Source organism: Pelodiscus sinensis, chromosome 25 (assembly GCF_049634645.1).
Source record: "Pelodiscus sinensis isolate JC-2024 chromosome 25, ASM4963464v1, whole genome shotgun sequence".
In the NCBI taxonomy this organism is placed as follows: domain Eukaryota; kingdom Metazoa; phylum Chordata; order Testudines; family Trionychidae; genus Pelodiscus; species Pelodiscus sinensis.
The window spans coordinates 23,396,366-23,411,242 of NC_134735.1; the positions used below are offsets into that span (position 1 = coordinate 23,396,366).

At 46.2% G+C, this 14,877-nt stretch overlaps 1 protein-coding gene across 5 annotated transcripts in view; it reads left to right on the forward strand.

The window, feature by feature from the left end:
• The window catches only part of LUZP1 (leucine zipper protein 1), an 85,269-nt gene that overhangs the window by 55,287 nt on the left and 15,105 nt on the right, over positions 1-14,877 (forward strand). For 3 of the 5 annotated variants that reach the window (XM_075908904.1, XM_075908906.1, XM_075908905.1), the window contains one exon: positions 78-6,534. The exons of the other annotated variants lie outside the window; for them this stretch is intronic. In XM_075908904.1, coding sequence (XP_075765019.1) covers positions 78-116 — 39 coding nt within the window. In that variant the 3' untranslated portion in view covers positions 117-6,534. Of the gene's footprint in view, positions 1-77; positions 6,535-14,877 lie in introns of those variants that run through there. 5 annotated transcript variants of the gene reach the window in all.

Genomic DNA, 14,877 nt, shown 5'->3' on the forward strand with positions numbered 1-14,877 from the left:
TGGCACATACTGCTTTTGGAGAGGAACAGATCTCTGCAGCTCTTCACCATGGATTGTTGTGTGGTTCTCTCTTCTAGGGTATTTCCCGCTCCACCCGGATGACCTCTAGGAGATGAACTTCTTTCCTTTCACCAAATGAACACTCCATTTCAAGGGGCAAGAACCAAGGATGTTTCCAGCTTCATGGGAGTCATTCCTGCCTTGTAAATGCAATGAAGCCTTCTGCTAGCCTGAAGTCTGTTTTCTGATGCGATTTGTGTGGGACAGAAGATGAACCAGAACATTTTCCTTCTCTGCCAGAAGTCTGCAGAGACGTCTCTCAGGGGAGCCCCACTTCTCATCTCTGGACTGAGACTGGATCTGTCTCCTCAGAAATTTAGGTCTGTGTCAGCATGGAAACCCCTCTGTGTCCATGGCCGCTGCTTCTACAGCCTGCTGTAATAATGGCAGTACAAAAACGTACCCTCCATTAACCACTGTAATTTATAAAGAACTCTAGAGCTACCCCAATGAACACAATGCAATCGATTCTCACAGCTGCCCCGTACATCTGGATTTTCAAAAGGAACCACGTCGTTCCACGTCTGAAAGTTTTCAGTGTCACGATGAGAATTTGCATTATTCTTCATCTGCTGCTTTGTAGTGCTCAGCAAACACCCCTTGCACCAGGAAAGCACATGAGTTCCCAGATTTTTTTTTGACCATGTCAGAGGAACACACTACCCCAACAGAACATTGCTTAGGCTCTTCCCCAGCAGTCCTGCCACAGTCATGCCAGGCCATCTTACTCCTCCTGGGCCAAGCAAAACAGCAGTGAACCTTCACTGAGCTTGGACCTGGCTGCTTTCCAGCCAGAGCTCCAGGCTCCATTGGCCCCAACCCTCCCAGCCTCACTGCCATGCACTAAGGGCCATGAAGAGAGCTTTGCACTCTGCCCTCGAAGGCAGAACCCTCGTCTCCAAAAAGGGCTTCTGGGAGGGAGCACAAATGTGCATTGAGCAAATCTGGGATGCTTTGCTCAAACCATTCTCCAGCCCTGCAAGAGACAGCCAGTACCTTTCCCTGTCTGCCTTCTGGCCAGGGGCTGTTCCACCTCCTCCCAGTATCCTCTGGCCAGGGGCTGTTCCACCTCCTCCCACTATCCTCTGGCCAGGGGCTGTTCCTGAATCTCCCTGTCATGCATCAGGACGAGGTTGTTGCCTTTATCTTTGTGTCCTGCCTCTGGCTAGGCTGGGAGCCATTGCACTCTAGCTGGGACCCTGTTATAATTGAACACTGTAGACATGTTTTTAAGGTTAACGTTCCCCCAGCGGGGAGAGGGGAAGGGGACAGAAGCAGACTCCGTTGCACTGTCAGTGGGGGACGGGAGTGGCACTGCATGGCTCCCAGCCCAGTCTTTGTGTGGCAGGGGGAGATGCTACATGGCTCCCACCCTGGTCAGTGGGGCAGGGGTGGTGGTGCATGGCATGGCCAAGGGATGGGGTGCTCTGCTCCCAGAACACAACTCTCACTAAATGACATCTCAGAGCTTCCCTGGGAAACTGTTGGCTTCTGAGGAGCAGTTTGCATCTGAGAACGAGTCTGTATTGCTGCAGGGGGGACTGGCCCATCAGGGGGGCTCAGGCCCTGAGGTCTGCTTGATGCTGTCCCTCTCGCCTCATGTAGCTGGGGCCCCTGCTTCAGCCTCTCTACCTCCCAGCACCTGCTGGGGCAAAGGGAATCCTGCAGGCAATTTAGCCTGAGCTTTGAGGCAACTGCAGGAGACTCTGTGCCTTCCATTGCTAGGATGTCCTTGCTATAAGTGTTTCCTCCCCCTTGCAGCCACTGCCCCTGAAAGGGAAGGAGGCTGGAACCCAGTTTCGTTGGCAATGCTCATGCTCTGCACACCTGCCATGCCCCACTGCAGCTGGACACAGAGATGCTCTGAACACAGGGACCCCCATTCCTAGTGTGCTCCACTGGAGGCAGTAGGACAGAGCTCCCCAGGCCAGCTGGCTGGACTTACAGCACAACCCCATCTGGTGTGGCTGATTTCCTTCTCTTGGGCAGGGTGATTGCACCTGTGTGTGAGCGTGACTCTCAGCACTGCATAAGGCTTCCTTCCTATCCTTACAATAGAATATTTCTTCCTGTTCGCGGCTTCCGCCCTTCGCTTGCCAAGATTCATGGCTACAGTTTCCCACAGCTCTGATCCTAAATCCCTGCTAGTCTGTGGGCCATGTCATTTGTGGTACCTTGGGGAATGGCTCCCAGGGCACCTGCCATGAGTAAACCCCCCCTGTTAAAGCAGCTGCCATTGGGCCTCTGTCCCAGCCTAGGCCAGGCTTGCTGCTGGCTGAGCTTGCCCCCGTGGGGAGAGGCAGGGAGCTCCTTCAGCCTTGTTGTGCTTACAGGGAACTTAAGCCATTCCCACAGCCAGCCAGGGATGTTAGCTTGCTGCAGCTCGGCCCAGGCTTGTCAAAGGTGTCTGTGCTGTGGCTGTTCCTGAATACACCCCTCCTCAGCATCTTCCAGGGTCACAGACTCAGCTCAGGCTCTGTGGGTCCTTCCGAACCGTTCTTTAGTCCCTGTCTCAGCTGAGCACTTGGCTGCTGCAGGCACAGTCCAAGATGTTCACTGAAACCTTACTGGGGCAGCTGGGAGGACATCAAATGCCAGTCCCTGCCATGTACTCCAGCCCTCACAGCCTCCCTCTCAGAGATGTTGTGCAGCAAAAAATTGTATTTGCAGGGGACTGGACTTGATGACCTCTCAAGGTCCCTTCCCATTCTACGATTCTAGTCTGGCTTTTCTCTAATGACGCTCCTAAGCATGTGCATACATTTCAGCCCACTGACTTCAGAAGGAGAGTACCTCACGTGCATAGGTAACGAACTGGCTAAGGGCCCTGGGAAAACCCAGCCATCAGAGTCTGCAATGATCTCAGGCCAGAGCTTACAGCCCCTCTGTCCTATGCTGTGGAACATGGCCCATCATGCCAGCTCCCCTCAGTCTGCACAGAGTCTGGGTGGGAGGCTCCGTGTTGCTGAGGCAGAGCTCTCACAGAGGAGGTGTTGCCATCCATGTCACTGAGCAGAAATGGGCCATGCTCAAATAAGGTGCGTCTACACTGCAAAGCTATTTCGGGATATCAGAGTATCCCAAAATAGCTAGTCCGCGTCTTCACAGCAAGCTCGTTATTTTTGGCTCGCTCTTCTGACATCCCTGTTAAACCTCATTCTAGGAGGATAAAGGGACATTTTGGAATAGCGCTTTATTTTGAAATAGCATCAAAATAAGATACACAATTTGAGTAGCTCAAATCTTATTTCGAGTTACGGTGCAGTGTAGACACAGTCTTAGAGGCATTCATCCAGGGCTAGGCATTGTGCCATTCCTCCATCTGCCTGCAAACAGTAACACCCCATTTGGGCAGCCGTAAACCTCAAGCCCCAAACCTCACCTGCCCCCAACCATATTTCTGACATTCAAAAGTAAAACCAGTTAAGTCAAATGCAACCACTGCCCCTTCCCTCTAACCCCCTCATCCCCAAGGCTGAGGGTGACCACAGAGAGCCGCCTTGCTATCACCAATGGTGTTTGCTCCTGTCAAAGCTTGTCTGCACCCAGCATGAGCAGCATTTCAACAGTGGACCAGGTGCACTGGAGTGCCCAGCGCCACTTCTCTCCACAGCAGTGTCCTGTGAAAGTCAGACATTGTGGGGCCTGGAGAGCTCAGGCAGGAACTTGGCTTCAGCTGCTCTGGCCGGTAGTTTGGACTATTCATTCACTGTTTCAAGGCATATTTGGATTCCTGTTTTTGAAAAGAAACAACCTCACTACCATTTCCCTGGCTGTAAATAATGAATGTAAATGTCAGTAACTGTAGGTTGTGGTTTATCTTAACACATCTGAGATTAACAGAGAAATCCTCATTGAAACCTAGTGGGGAAATATCCCCAAAATCTGAGTGCAATAGGAGCTGATTGTATTATTAAACTGATAGTATTGATTTCAGGAAACATATTTTACTCAAGTTGCACACTTTTGAGAACAGCTGTAACATAGAGAACCTATTTGTAAATATTGTCAGCACTGGGGAAATGGTGTTTGTAATTGTAGCATATGAATATGGGGGTTTCCATGGACTTGCTAATGCTGAAAATGTGAATCAGACATTCAGAGAATTCCAAAGTTGTAACTGTACCTGCTGCCTGTGAGAGTGTGTAACTGTTGCTCTCTTCTCCCAAGAAACACTTAGAGAAATCCAACCCTCATCTGCAGATCACACCTGCTATCCGGGAAGGAGGTTTTAGCAAAACTGGTACTGATGGAGAGGGTGTTCACACTGCCACAAGTAGCCTCAGGCCTGCTTCAGGCATCTGCTGGCCTAAGTGGTTTGAGTTGCTCCCTTCAGCTTCCCTCGTGTGTGGAAATGAAACTGCAGCCAGCCCTGGGGATGAATTGAGCCCTAAAGTGGCCCTGGAAATTCTGGAGTCTCAGTTCCTGATGTATATTGTCTCAGTCCTTCAGGGCTGGGACTGGCCTGCTTGCTAGACATGACCGGAGGACAAGGGAAGAGGGTTCAGGTGGCTCCTAAAGACTTTACACAGCGTGAACAACTCATTACACCGGTGCCCACCTTTAAGAGAACCAGCCACCCATCCCACCGGTGGCATAAAGAACCTGCACGGGGCAAATGGGGAAGAGTGAGGTGGCTGCTGTCTAGGGCATACCGCACAATGGATGGGTCTCCAGCATGCAGCACGATCATCTATCTGCACAGGGGAGGCACCTTGGCCTTCCTGCCATTCACTACCTGAGCACTCCAGCCAGTGTGGACTGAATTTTTAAGAGACATTTTTTTGTATTTGCAGATGTTTGATTGGGGAACTGAGTCCAGTCGTGGTGTTACAGGCAGATAGGAAACCAGGTCTCTCTTCCTTTTCCCATATTCCTGCTAAGTTACATGAGTCCAGTTCAAGTTAATTCTTTTCTCAGGCTCTAGCGTTCAGCTCCCCTCTACTCCAAATGGACCAAGAAAACTACCAATGCTGTAGTGACTCTTACAAAACTCCCCATACCAGCATGTTCAGTAGGGGAAAGCCTGTTCCTTCCTCTCTACCCTGCTTAAAGATGGTCCTTATCTCTTACCAGTTATATCACTCTTCTAATCTGCATGCCAAGTTTAAACAAAGTTTATCTGCATGTATCTCCACGACCAGATAACCGTCTCCATACTGTGCAGTGGCTCTGCCTCCAAGCCTTTTGACATCCAACTGGCGTAAAACAAGGCTGTGCAATGGCACGTGCCCTTTGCTCCTTTTTCTTAGCTATGGAAACAATCCAAGTCTCTACCACAGGGCATTGGCATCTAATATCGAACAGATGGGCAGCCTCTTCAGCCTTTCTCATCTCTATGCCAGAACTAAAGTGATAACCGAATTCTAGTACACAGATGATTGTGCTGTTGTTGCCACTCAAAGGAGGATCTTCAAAGAGCCCTTCATTGCTTCTCGGAAGCTTACAAAAGCCTATGGCTAACTCCGATTTACATTGGCAAAACAAAAGTTCTCCACCAGCCAGTTACTGGTGAAATCATCGAACCCAGCAAGGGAGAGCTACTCTGACAAAGAAAAACAGGCACCATATTCTCCATTTTCCAATCTTGGCAGCCACCTCTCTCAGAGGACAGACAGACGTTAAGATTCAGCCCGGAATCTGCTGCACCTGCCATGTCTTTAGCAGACTCTCTTACCAGGGGTTCAACAATCACAGTCTCAGAACACACACTGGACTTTTCATCTCTAAAGTAGTTGTACTCCCAGCAGCTCACCTCTAAGGCTATGAAACGTGGGTGACTCATAGGAAACACCCCGAAGGCAGCACCAGCACTTCCTCCGAAAGATCCTCAACAAGTGGGAGGATCATCACACTAATGTCAGTGTCCTCACAGAAGCCAACATCTTCAGTGCTGAGGCCCTGATTATCCAGCACCTGCTGAGGTGGAGCGGGCACGATGTGTGCATGCCTGAGAGACGCTTACCAAAAACCTGCTGTACGCCAAACTCCCCAAAGCAGACAGGAAATGGAGAGGTCAAAAGAAATGCTTTAAAGACACCCTCAAGATAAACAACAAGAGATGTAGCACCGACACTTCACACTGGGATATAGCAGCCCAGGATTGGGAGAACTGGCAAAGACTTGTCAGAGACGGAACATCCACTTGAGGAAAACTGTCTTGTCCTGGCCACAGGAAAATGCCAGGAAAGACAACTGTCACACAGCAGTTGTGGCTCAATTCTGTCAACACCACCTGCAAAGTCTACCAACAAGCCTGTGACTCCAGCATTTGGCTCCTCAGCCACCAAAGGACCTGTGAAAAAACCAGTAAAATGGGTCATAGAGGGATCTCCAGTGAGGATGGTTAAAGATAGTGCTCACCTCCTAACAGTTGTATCACTCTCCTAGTCTGCATGCCAACAGTTTATCTGCATGTATCTGCTGTCAGCTCTACAATATGTAATCAATAAAATTATCCCTTTATACGTATAATTGGAATAGATGTGATTTGGAGCTGTAGCGGTTCTCTTATCCTCCCTGTTTGTGAGTCTGAGAGTTTTTGGTTTCTCCACTTATGGAGTTGACATGACCTCACATTGATGCTCCTACAGCAAAATCAAATCAAATTTATTAACATATCCTCGTAGCTTGGGCTATGAGGATTAAGTAAATGCATATGTAATTTGCACAAAATAAATACATGTTTTAAAATCAACAGTACTCAATAAAATGGAGAAATGAAAATGAAAAACATACAACAACCCTTTCTCTAAAATTAATTGTATATTTAAAATCAACTCTGCACCATCAGGGTATGTCTGCTCAGTAGCATTGTTTTGGAGTAACTGACATTATTCTGAAATAACAAAGAGCACATCTACACAGCAAGCCATTATTTTGAAATAATGGCAAGCTGGAGGATTTCTTACTCCTTGTGAAATGAGGGTTACGGGAGTAAGAGAAGTCGAAGGAAGTGTGTTCTTCCTTTGATTTCCTGCTGTGTAGACAGCACCAAAAGCTGAATAAAACTATTTTGACTTCAGCTATGCAATTGACGAAGCTGAAGTAGTGTAGCTTAATTCGACTTTTGCCTGCTGTGTAAATGTGCTCTCAAAAATATAAAAGTAAATTACAAAAAGACATTTTGGGGGTCATACAATGCAACCCTTCACTCACTATTTTTCTTGTTTTTGCAGCCAATTGGGCAATAATCCAAATAATCAACTACTGAAAAAGATATCTAGTTTTTGAGCTGGTGCAGTAAATAGTGTTTGCACTAGAAAGGGAACTCATGATTTATCTCCTCAGATTACACGCATGTAGAAAATGTGATTAAATCATTGGCCTAGCCAAATCAATGAGATCAAAGATTTACATTATAGCTCTCAATAACAGCATACCTCGTTTCGAGGTGTAATATATGCATGGTGTAGAAACTATCATAAAGGCTATCCTTCATTATTGTTCTGATTAGCCAACTAGTTCTCTTACTTATGAATATGTTCTAATTGAGAAAGCTGAGTGGACATAGCCCAGTGGGCATATCTGCTGTACAGATAAGTGCCATTTCCATTTGTTTGCAAATACTTTCTTTTCTAAACTTGAGTTAAGATTTCTTGCTCTTGCCTGTAGTCCAAGCCAGGTAAAGTTCAGAGAAGCCTTAGGAATGGGGAGATCAACTGATTTGAAAAGCCAGTGTAACTTTAGGATCGGTATCTTGTTAAAACATAACCTTAGAAAGCATTGTTGAGTCCTATGGTGAATACATAGCCAGTAATTAAGGGCATTCACTTTAAATTGAATAGCACGCTCCCCTACCTCTGCTGTAAGTTCTTTAGTGGGGTGGAATTTGGGAAGCTGAACACGCGCCTTAAAAATTTGTTTTGTCCAATCTCTAACATCCCAAAAACCTTACTGTCCTACATTTCCTTACCACATGAGATTTGGGCATGGACTTCATTCAGCCTTGAAAAGTTTAAAAGCTGCATGGATCTATTTGAAGCACAGAACTTAAGTTTCTCCACTACACATTTATGCCTTTGGCCAAACACTTAGCAAAGGGCCAAACATGACCACTGCAGTATAATTCAGGCATGCCTGCTGGCACAAAGAGATAAGTCCTGGATTACAAAAGGGCTCTTTTGTTGAGCATTACAATTTATAGCTTTCAGAAACTACACTACAATGCACAATCCCTGAGTTAGGTGGTGAGGCTTCTTCTACAAGACCCTTTACTTAGACTGTCATTCAGAAAACCTAGCACAAGAGGCAGGTCTACGCCTGAGCTAGGTGACAGGAGAATCTGATGCAGGATTTCTGTTAAGCCCTGAGACAGACAACCAACACTAGTTGCAAGTCCCACCTGGGAACCCTCTTTGGAGTTAGGCACTGAACCGATGTATTGAAACAGGCTGGAGAAGGAGGCAGGCCTTCTTAAGACTTTTAGTCTAGTCAGCGGTTCGTGCACTGACCAGGGCTGCGGAATGCCCCACTACAAATCGTCCTCACCACCTAGGAAAATGTGTTTCAACAGGGATCTGCTAATTTTCAGGTGAGTGTCCCTAACCATTGCACTTGGGCAGATTTATTTATGGGGCTGCCTCATCTGCTGAAGTTGTTCCACTGGGGAGAACTAATTCTAGAGTCATTAGTGCTCAAGAAACTAGATCTGAGGCCTCCCACCTCCTAGGTGAATGCTGTAACCACCAGGGCACACGTTCATTTTCATGCTTATCTGTTCTGCTCTGACTTTCTGGCGTTAATCCACAGTGCAGTAGCTTCAACCCAAGAGTCCAAGGCAGCCTTCCATAGGAATAGCCCGTAACTCAGTAGCTAGAGCAGTGTGTGTGGAGAGGGATTTGAGGCGCATATCCTTGCCACTGAACAAAAAGTTAAGCACGTGTCTTGTCTTCCCCTTTCTCCCTTTCCCCACAGCTGTTTTCTGTGATCTCTTTCCTCTAGGAGTCTGAGCCAACAGGTCAGCTCTGAGCATGCTCACTTTGCTCGCATGCTCTGGGGCTCAGGTTTCTAGATATCCACAGCATGTATGTCCAGAGGCAGAAATGTAAGCGCCTGAACTGCTTTTAGTGCAAGTGCCTGGATCCTGAGTGGATTTAGGCACCTGCAGCACTTGGCAGAAGATGACGCGAGGTTTGGTAAGTCCCAGTGGGGCTGAGTTGTGGTTTAGGTGCCTAAATTGGTAGTTAGACAGCTATGCCCTTGTGTGAATGCAGCCTCATGTGAGTTCAGGCACCTACAGCGTTCAGCAGGCATTTTGTGAATCTCAGCAGAGCCTCTTACTAGATCTTAGGCACCTAAGTCTGGTGTTTAGATCCCTTGGGTATGTCTACACAGCAAAGTTATTTCGGAGTATTGGCCGTTAGGCCGCAATAACTGTGTGAGCGTCTACTCAGCAATCGTGGTATTTTGAAATAACAGGTGGCATATTCTGAAATCTAGAAACCTCATTCTATGACTAACACATCTTCCGGAATAGGGGCTGCAGTTATTTTGGAGTAAGGGACCCTCAGCTCCTCCCACGGTGCCCTGCTGGCCATTCCAGCCACACGCAGCCAAACTCGATATTCCACCCCCACGTCCCCTGGAGCCCTTAAAGCTGCAGCCTCAGTAGAAAGGGCTGCTGGCCAGCAGGAGGCCCTGATGGCCCAGATCCACCCTGCAACTGCCACTGCCACTGCCTCACTTTCCACCCTGCCGCTCCCAGGGAGCAGTGAGCCAGCTCTCAGGTGCTTGCCGGGGCCAAACGAGGCAGGCGCCTTCCTGGTCTGAGGCGCAGATCCTGGACTTTATTGATGTTTGGGGTGATGCGACCCAAGGCCGGCTTTAGGGGGCCCAATTCGAACCGTTTTGGTGCCCCCTCCCCCCAGGATTTTTTGTTGAGAAAAAAAATACACACAAGAAACCACAAACAAATATCACCTCAGAAGTAGATCTGATCACAATGTATAGCAATATAGTTGAACATTTTCAAAAAAAATGCAAAATTTTACACAAAATTAAATCAGTTGCCTTAAGTGTAGGTCAAAAATATTTTCAATTGCAAACTATCCAATTTTTTCAATAACGTTTAAAGTTTCATTTTTAAAAAGTTCCCAGAGAGCGTTTCAGTTTTCTGTTCCATTGATTTACTTTTTAAATAGCAAAAATGGAGTCTCTTTTTATTCCGCACCTGCTTTTGCGGAAAAACTTGCCAGTCTAGATGCAGCCTGCATTTAAAGTGTCAGATATAATTGAGGACCCCCAAATAGACTCTACACCACCAGAAAAAAAACCTGTTTCCATCTTCTGTGACTTCCTCTGCTTAGTGTTCAAGTTATGATAGACTCTAAGCCAGGTCATATTAAGTTCAGGTCTTTTACCTTTTAATCATGCAATATGGATTACAACATTTCATTCTCCCTGCTCCAAGTCTTAAGTGAATTTTGACCCAAAAGAGCCAAAATTGAGCACCTTGACACAGCAAGTGTGTCTACTGATCTCTGTGGCAAAGTAGGTATGTCTATATAAATAAGGTCTGCTCGTGAAGCCTTTTCCTACAGTTGATTAACAGAAGGCAGTAGATAGCTCATTCAGACAACTGGCTGATAATAGTTAGGCACCCTGACCAGTCATTAACCATAGTCATGGACTCATGCTACTCTCCACTGTCTCTATGATTCCCTGATGACCTGTGACAAAAAAGGAGGGTGGAAAGGGAAACTGAAGGGAGAGACCTCTCTAAATGGAGGTGGGCATAGAAGACAGAAATGTTGAGAGTCTCTGGGTTAGGCTAAAAGGGATTAAAAACAAAGGTGATGTCATGCTAGGCGTCTACTACAGGCTACCTACCCAGATAGAAAAAGTAGATGAGGCTTTTTTTAAACAACTAACAAAATCATCCAAAGCCCAAGATTTGGTGGTGATGGGGGACTACAACTATCCAGATATATGTTGGGAAAATAACACTGCGGGTCACAAGTTCTTGGACAGCATTGGAGACAACTTTTTATTTCAGAAGACTGGAAAAGCTACCAGGGAGAAAGCTGTTCTAGATTTGACGCTAACAAATAGGGAGGAACTGGTTGAGAATTTGAAAGTGGAAGGCAGGTTGGGTGAAAGTGATCATGAAATCATAGAGTTCACAATTCTAAGGACGGGTAGAAGGGAGAACAGCAAAATAGAGACAATGGATTTCGGGAAGGCGGATATTGGTAAGCTCAGGGAGCTGATAGGTAAGGTCCCATGGGAATTGAGAATGAGAGGAAAAACAACTGAGGAGAGTTGGCAGTTTTTTAGAGGGACATTGTTAAGGATCCAAAAGCAAGCTATTCTGATGTGTTGGAAAGATAGAAAATATGGCAAAAGCCTGCTGAGGCTTAACTACGAGATCTTGAATGATCTAAAAATAAAAAGGAGTCCTATAAAAAATGGAAAGTAGGACAAATTACAAAGGATGAATATAGGCAATCAGCACAGGAACGCAGGGGCAAGATTAGAAAGGCAAAGGCACAAAATGAGCTCAAACTAGCTATGGAAATAAAGGGAAACAAGAAGACGTTTTATAAATACATTAGAAGCAAGAGGAAGACCAAGAAAAGTGTAGGCCCGCTGGTCAGTGAAGAGGGAGAAACAGTAACAGGAAACTTGGAAATGGCAGAGATGCTCAATGACTTCTTTGTTTCGGTGTTTACTGAGAAGTCTGTAGGATTGCCTGACATAGTGAATGCTAGTGGAAAGGGTGTAATTGTAGAAGGTAAAATATTAAAAAAAACAAGTTAAAAATCACTTAGAAAAGTTAGATGCCTGCAAGTCACCAGGGCCTAATGAAATGCATCCTAGAATACTCAAGGAGCTGACAGAGGAAGTATCTGAGCCTCTAGCTATCATCTTTGGAAAATCATGGGAAACAGGAGAGATTCCAGAGGACTGGAAAAGGGCAAATATAATGCCCATCTATAAAAAGGGAAATAAGAACAACCCAGGAAACTACAGACCAGTTAGTTTAACTTCTGTGCCAGGGAAAATAAAGGAGCAAGTAATTAAGGAAATCATCTGTAAACACTTGGAAGGTGGCAAGGTGATAGGGAACAGCTAGCATGGATTTGTAAAGAACAAATCATGTAAAACCAATCTGATAGCTTTCTTTAATAGGCTAACGAGTCTTGTGGATAAGGGAGAAGCGGTGGATGTGGTATACCTAGACTTTAGTAAGGCGTTTGATATGGTCTCGCATGATATTCTTATCAATAAACTAGGTAAATACAACTTAGCTGGGGCTATTATAAGGTGGGTGCATAACTGGCTGAATAACCATACTCAGAGAGTAGTTATTAATGGTTCACAATCCTGCTGGAAAGGCATAACAAGAGGGGTTCCGCAGGGGTCTGTTTTCGGACCAGCTCTGTTCAATGTCTTCATCAACGATTTAGATATTGGTATAGAAAGTACGCTTATTAAGTTTGCAGATGATACCAAGCTGGGAGGGATTGCGACTAATCTGGAGGATAGGGTCATTATTAAACTTCATCCTATTTATCTCAGACCATTTCTCCAATTTGTCCAGGTCATTTTGAATTAAGACAAATGCAAAGTGCTCCACTTAGGAAGGAACAGTTTCACACATACAGAATGGGAAACGATGGTCTGGGAAGGAGTACGGCAGAAAGGGATCTAGGGGTTATAGTGGACCACAAATTAGTCAGCAGCGTGATACTGTTGTCTTTTTTGCAAACATGATTCTGGGATGTATTAACAGGTATGTTGTGAGCAAGACATGAGACGTCATTCTTCCACTCTACTCTGCACTGGTTAGGCCTCAATTGGAGTATTGTGTCCAGTTCTGGGCACCGCATTTCAAGAAAGATGTGGAAAAATTGGAGAGGGTCCAGAGAAGAGCAACGAGAATGACCTATGAGGGAAGGCTGAAGGAATTGTGTTTGTTTAGTTTAGAAAAGAGAAGATTGAGGGGGGACATGATAGCGGTTTTCAGATATCTAAAAGGGTGTCATGAGGAGGAGGGAGAAAACTTGTTCATCTTGGCCTCTGAGGATAGAACAAGAAGCAATCGGCTTAAACTGCAGCAAGGGAGGTTTAGGTTGGAAAAAGTTCCTAACTGTCGGGGTGGTCAAACACTGGAATAAATTGCCCAGGGAGGTTGTGGAATCCCCATCTCTGGAGATATTTAAGAGTAGGTTCAGGGATGGTCTAGACAGTTTTTGATCCTGCCATGAGGGCAGGGGACTGGACTCGATGACCTCTCGAGGTCCCTTCCAGTCCTAGTATTCTATGATTCTATGATTAAATTCACCGATGAAAGAGCAGTATTGCCAACCTAAAAATCACAAGGAACGCCTACACAAAGTTATGAGAATGGTCTACAAATCATAAGATATTTTAAAAATAAAACATGTTGGATTTTTATTGACCTTTTGTTTCTTGAGTATTTAGGGTTCATGTTTTAAAGCTTTCCTCCTTAGCTGTAAGGCCCAGAAGTATAAAGAACTTTTTTTAAATGAAAGCTGAGATTCCTACATAATCAGTTGACTCCAGGCCTTTAGAAAAACACCAAGAGTGCGTCTAGACTGTTTTGAGACTCATGGTAAAACAATGGAGGAATTCTTGTGAGCCCATGCTTTGCCCACAGTATAAATAAATAAGTAAAAAAAAAACTTCTCCACTAAACATCCTAATGAGATACTGCAAATGGTAAACTGAATTCAACAGCTCCTGATATGAACAGGGCAACTCAACTTTGGAAGCCCCAGGGTACTTACAGAACATGCTGAGGGCCTCAACTTAAGTGTGGTTGCATATGCAAGCAAATATATACAAATAGCTTCTCTCACACTGACAGGAATGAATACAAAGATTAAGGCGAGACTACACAACACGCAGGCCCCATTTAAGTCAGTTCTGCTGATATTAATAAAATGCAACGTTTACCCGATTTCTACCCATGTGTCAGCACTTTTCGTGAGCAATGACAGTCCAAGAATTTAACTACTAAAACACATCAACAGAAGATCATTGCACTGACTACTTTTTTGTTTTGGCTCCCACTCGCCGGCCACGTGTTGATCCCCACATAAACCCAAACTTCACTGCGGGGCGCAAACAAACTGGCCATGGGCCGCATACCAAGTTATTAATAAATATTTTATAAACCTTTACCTTTTCTCTCTGCTGCCAGGTCTCCTCTCCTTGTTCCATCACCTCCCCTGGTGCCTGCTGCCCCCCAACTCCCCACCCTCCTCTGCTGTCCTGACTCCTGCCCTTCTCACTGCCCTCAGCCCTCCTGTGACCTGCCCCCCTCCACCAGCCCTTCTCTCCTCCCTGTGCCCACTCCTCCAGTAGCCCCACTCTGATCATGTGAGCTACCCTCCTCATCCCCTCTCCTAACATCTCCCTCTGCAAACCTGCCCTGTGTCTCTCCTCTGGTGCTGGTCCCTCCCCTGCAGGTGTCTGCCCTTCTGCTTCACCCCAGAATCCCCTGGCACCTGCACCTTCCCTTACCCCTGCACCCTCCTGGTGCCTCCCCCTTCCCTTACTGACCCTGCCCCCTTTCTCCCTGATGCCTACATGGCACAAGAAAGAAGCTGAGATAGAAAAATCAGCCAAAGGCACAAGGCAGTGGTGGCCAATAAGGCAGAGGGCAACCACCAATAGAACTGCTCCGGCTGACAGTCCCTGCAAGAGGCCCTAAAGCTCGCAGCAGGAGAGAAACGGCTGTCCAGGGAGATCCCTTTAAGCACGTGTCTCAAAGGAGCTCCAGCCCCACCCCCGGAAAGGGCTGGTGCCATTTTGCCCTCTTCAAAATGGTTCCGGGCTTCTGCTTTT